Source organism: Myotis brandtii, unplaced genomic scaffold (assembly GCF_000412655.1).
Source record: "Myotis brandtii unplaced genomic scaffold, ASM41265v1 scaffold105, whole genome shotgun sequence".
NCBI lineage: Eukaryota > Metazoa > Chordata > Mammalia > Chiroptera > Vespertilionidae > Myotis > Myotis brandtii.
In genome coordinates this window covers 2,787,544-2,792,602 of record NW_005353538.1, presented here as the reverse complement: position 1 = coordinate 2,792,602, position 5,059 = coordinate 2,787,544, and the positions used below count along the sequence as shown (strand labels likewise).

General features: G+C 42.1%; 1 protein-coding gene across 1 annotated transcript in view; it reads right to left on the bottom strand.

Moving 5' to 3' along the window:
• The window catches only part of SIK3 (SIK family kinase 3), a 270,503-nt gene extending 267,609 nt beyond the window's left edge, over positions 1–2,894 (bottom strand). The window contains exon 1 of the mRNA XM_005856818.2: positions 2,742–2,894. Coding sequence (XP_005856880.2) covers positions 2,742–2,762 — 21 coding nt within the window. The 5' untranslated portion in view covers positions 2,763–2,894. The remainder of the gene's footprint in view (positions 1–2,741) is intronic.
• Between the last annotated feature and the right edge of the window lie 2,165 nt (positions 2,895–5,059).

Below are 5,059 nucleotides of genomic sequence, written 5' to 3'. Positions count from 1 at the left end.
GTCCCGGGTTGGAGAGGGTGCCGGCCGGGCTGAGGGACCCCCCCCCCCCCCCGCACGAATTTCGTGCACCGGGCTTCTAGCATAATAAATAAAAAGTAACTAGAAGCTCCGTGAGGTTAAGTGATTTGCCCAAAGAAAACTGCCTGACTAGTAAAATTAAAATTGGAAACACGTGGCCTGACCCCCACACCAAAGCTCAGTTCATTACTACAGGCTGCCTCTGGCAATTGATAGCCAAATAGGTTCCCCAAAGAGTCGGAAAAGCAGAAAACAGTGGTACTATCATAAGAAAGGAAGAGAAATCTAGGTAACACAAACTGAAATGTGATTTTCCAAAATTTAATGTGACTCCCAAATGGACTCTTGGCCTAAAACGTTAAACAACCATTGACACAGGACACTGACTAGTATTAACAGTGCCCTTTTTACTAAGCGCTCGATTAGAGCGGGCACTGGATGCAGCTGCTTACTGAAAAGGAGAGAAAATGAGATAGGGGGCAGCAGGCTGAAATCACTGCCACTCTTCTGCATACGTCAACGAGGCCAATCAGTAACATACTGCTGATTGTTATTCTTGAAGACTGCAAACTCCTCTAAAGAGATCCAAAAGTATTATGCCAAGATTTAAGTACCTCCCAGAATTACTATGCACATATAAGGTATTTAGATATAATATATGAAAGGGGTGCCTCTGCAGCTGACTTGGACACAGAGATCATCTGCTGAAATACAGCTGCCCCATTTGACTAGAATAACAATGTCACTGTTGATGAGAAACAGAAAGTAAGCTAAGAGCATACAGTCACTAAAAAGATTATTTTGAGAGTTTCAAAAAATGAACTCCTAAAAAAACTTATCTATTGTCAGAACACCGCTTACGCAACGTTAGAACATTTTGACAGAAGCAAAGGGCAATGGGAGGCAGGAAAGAAAGAAAAAATCCTGCAGGTGCCCAACTTATCCTACTGAACACACAGCTCTGCTCCTGCCTCCACAGTGAAAACAGTTCTGTTCCTTGTGGCATGTGAATGAAGATTTCATTTGCCAGGAACAGAAAACAACTTACTACATGAAAATGTCAACTTGTTCTCTGGAACACTACACTAGCAGTGAGCAGAAAAAAACTTTTAAACAAGAGAGTTTGGGCTATTTCCTCATCAAATTTTTAACATCACTGGCCCTTTATCATTCATTTCAGTTCATGTAAACTCCAACAGAGTGGACAAAAATACCAACCTGAAGTATACACCACAAATAAAAGATTATATAAAATACCTTGTCCTCAAATTTCTAACAACTCTGACTTATTTATCATTTTAAATTAATGTAGAAGCTCTCCTAACCCATTTCCCCTCAACCAACCTGCCAAAACAATCAATCCTTTCCCTTCTCTCTGTAAAACAACTGGTGCCCTCAGCATGTGAAATGGCCCCAATTAATAGCTTCTCTCTTATTCCTAAGTATTTCTGTTCCCACTCATCAAGCTGCATGCTGACCAAGAATTGTTTTTACCCAAACTATTTACACCAGTTCTTGTTGTTATAGCTATATAATTTCATTTGACAGGTAAACCAATAAGAGATCAGGGAGAACAGAAAGACATCTATATATATATATATATATAAAGAGCCAGGGCTGTCACATCCAAAACAACCAAAGAGATGACCAAACAGGCTGCATGGGGCGACCAGGCCGGCAGGGGGGTTAGTGAGGGACGACCAAACGACTGAACGGCAGGCTGCGTGGGGTGACCAGGCCGGTAGGAGGGGAAGTGAGGGGTGATGAGGCCGGCAGAGGGGGGAAGTGAGGGACGACCAGGCTGGCAGGGGGTGCAGTTCGTGGCAACCAGGACAGCAGGGGAGGCAGTAAAGGTGACCAGGTTGGCAGGGGGGGCAGTTGGGGGTGACCAGGCCAGCATGGGAGTGCAGTTTGCAGCAACCAGGCCGGTAGTGGGGGCAGTGAGGGACAACCAGGCAGGCAGAGGGGGGCAGTAAGGGGCAACCATGCTGGTGAGGGGGGCAGTTAGGGACAACCAGGCCAGCAAGGGGGGCAGTTGGGGGCGACCAGGCCAGCAGGTGGGGCAGTTAGGGGTGATCAGGTCGGCAGGCAGAGGTGGTTAGGGGCGATCAGGCTGGCAGGGGGGCCAGTTAGGGGCAATCAGGCAGGCAGGCAGGGAGGAGTTAGGAGCCAGCCGTCCTGGATTGTGAGAGGGATGTTCGACTGCCGGTTTAGGCCCGATCCCCAGGACATCCCCCAAGTGGTCCTGCATTGAAGAGGGTGCAGGCTGGGCTGAGGGGACTGCCTCCCCCCCCCCCGCCGTGCACAAAATTTGTCTATTTATATAAAAGGCTAAGTGTCCATCCATCCGACTGGTTGCTATGATGTGCACTGAACACCAGAGGGCAGAATCTCAACACAGCAGCTGCCATGATGCGCACTAGCCATCCAATCTAATAAAGAGGGAATATGCAAATTGACCATCACGCCATAACAAGATGGCAGCCCCCCAGCAGAGGCGGGGATCCCGTAACACAAGATGGCTGCGCCCACAGCGGAGGCGGGATTCCTGTAACACAAGATGGCGACGCCCACAGCAAAAGCGGGGATCCCATAACACAAGATGGCTGCGCCCACAGCAGAGGCAGGGTTCCCATAACAAAAGACGGTGGTGCCAAAACGGTGGGAATAAAGTATTAGGTAGGCTGTTCACTGTGAGCTTTAGAGAATCAGAACAATATTACCTTAGACTTTTGCTTCTGCATGTAAAAAGTGCGATAAGTTTTGATGATCTGTGAACTGTAGGAGGTGTAATTTATGATACATTTCGTGAAGCTGCTAAACACCGAGGATTATTACTTGACGACACTATCTGTAAAGATACGATTGACAATGCAATCATCCTTAATATGCCCAAACAACTACGTCAACTTTTTGCATACATATGTGTTTGGATGTCCTTCTGCTGCCGACAAATTATGGGATGAGAATAAATCTCATTTTATTGAAGATTTCTGTTGGAAATTACACCAAAGAGAAGGTGCCTGTGTAAACTGTGAAATGCATGCCCTTAACGAAATACAAGAGGTATTCACATTGCATGGAATGAAATGTTCACATTTCAAACTTCCGGACTATCCTTCATTAATGAATATAAATACATGTGATGAATCATACGAGCAACAACAGGCAAAGGTTTTGATAAATTCTCTGAATGATGAACAGCTGGCAGCCTTTCAGGTTATAACTTCAGCCATCAAAGATCAAACTGTACACCCCAAATACTTTTCTTGGATGGTCCAGGTAGTAGTGGAAAAATGTATCTTTATAAAGTTTTAATATATTATATTAGAGATATTGGTGGTACTGTTTTACCCACAGCATCTACCGGAATTGCTGCAAATTTACTTCTCAGGGGAAGAATCTTTCATTCCAAATATAAATTACCAATTCCATTAAATGAAACTTCAATTTCTAAACTCGATATAAAAAGTGAAGTTGCTAAAACCATTATAAAGGCCAAACTTCTCATTATTGATGAATGCACCATGGCATCCAGTCATGCCATAAACACCATAGACAGATTACTAAGAGAAATTATGAATTTCAATGTTGCATTTGGTGGGAAAGTTCTCCTTCTCGGTGGGGATTTTCGACAATGTCTCAGTGTTGTGCCACAGGCTATGCAATCGGCCATAGTGCAAACAAGTTTAAAGTACTGTAATGTTTGGGGATGTTTCAGAAAGTTGTCTCTTAAAACAAATATGAGATCAGAGGATTCTGCTTATAGTGAATGGTTAGTAAAACTTGGACATGGCAAACTTGATAGTTTTCATTTAGGAATGGATATTATTGAAATCTCCCGTGAAATGATTTGTAATAGATCTATTATTGAAACTACCTTTGGAAATAATATATCCATAAATAACAGTAAAAATATATCTAAACATGTGATTCTTTGTCCAAAAAATGAGCACATTCAAAAATTAAATGAAGAAATTTTGGATATACTCGATGGAGATTTTCACACATATTTGAGTGATGATTCCATTGACTCAACAGATGATGCTAAAAAGGAAATTTTTCCCATCGAATTTCTTAATAGTATTACTCCTTCGGGAATGCTATGTCATAAACTAAAATTGAAAGTGGGTGCAATCATCATACTATTGAGAAATCTTAACAGTAAATGGGGTCTTTGTAATGGTACTAGATTTATTATCAAAAGATTATGACCTAACATTATCGAAGCTGAAGTATTAACAGGATCTGCGGAAGGAGAGATTATTCTGATTCCAAGAATTGATTTGTACCCGTCTGACAGTGGCCTCCCATTTAAACTGATTTGAAGACAGTTTCCCGTGATGCCAGCATTTGTGATGACTATTAATAAATCACGAGGACAAACTCTAGACAGAGTAGAACTCTAGACAGTGCCAGGTCTGTGGTGCTGAACCCGTTTTCGGACATGGTCAGTTATATGTTGCTTTCTCTCAAGTTCGAAGAGTGTGTGACATTAAAGTTAAAGTTGTAAATACTTCATGACAAGGGAAATTAGACAAGCACTCTGAAAGTGTTTTCACTCTTAATGTGGTATACAGGGAGATATTAGAATAAGTTTAATCACTTTATCAGTCATTGTTTGCATCAATATTATTTTTATATCTTTTTTGTTGTTTTTATATCATGTTGTTTTCAAATCATGTTTTTGTTGTTTTTATGTCTTTGTTGTTGTTATATCATTTTGTTATTGTTTATTAATATAGTCATGTATTATTTTCATATGCATTTTACTCATCTCTGACACTTCTATTATAGAGAAAGGGCAAATAGCAATATTAAAATATTTCCTCTAATTAATTCCCTTTTAATGTGCACGAATTTCATGCACAGGGCCACTAGTTTAAAAATAAACAGCACCACGGACCTGGCACTGACAAACCAACACTCAGCTTCCCCCAAGTGGGACACAGGCCACGCCACCACTCTGGAACGAGACCCCACCAAATCACAGCCAATGCTGCCAAGAACCCATGGCACAAAATGCGGCCCACAGCCCAGC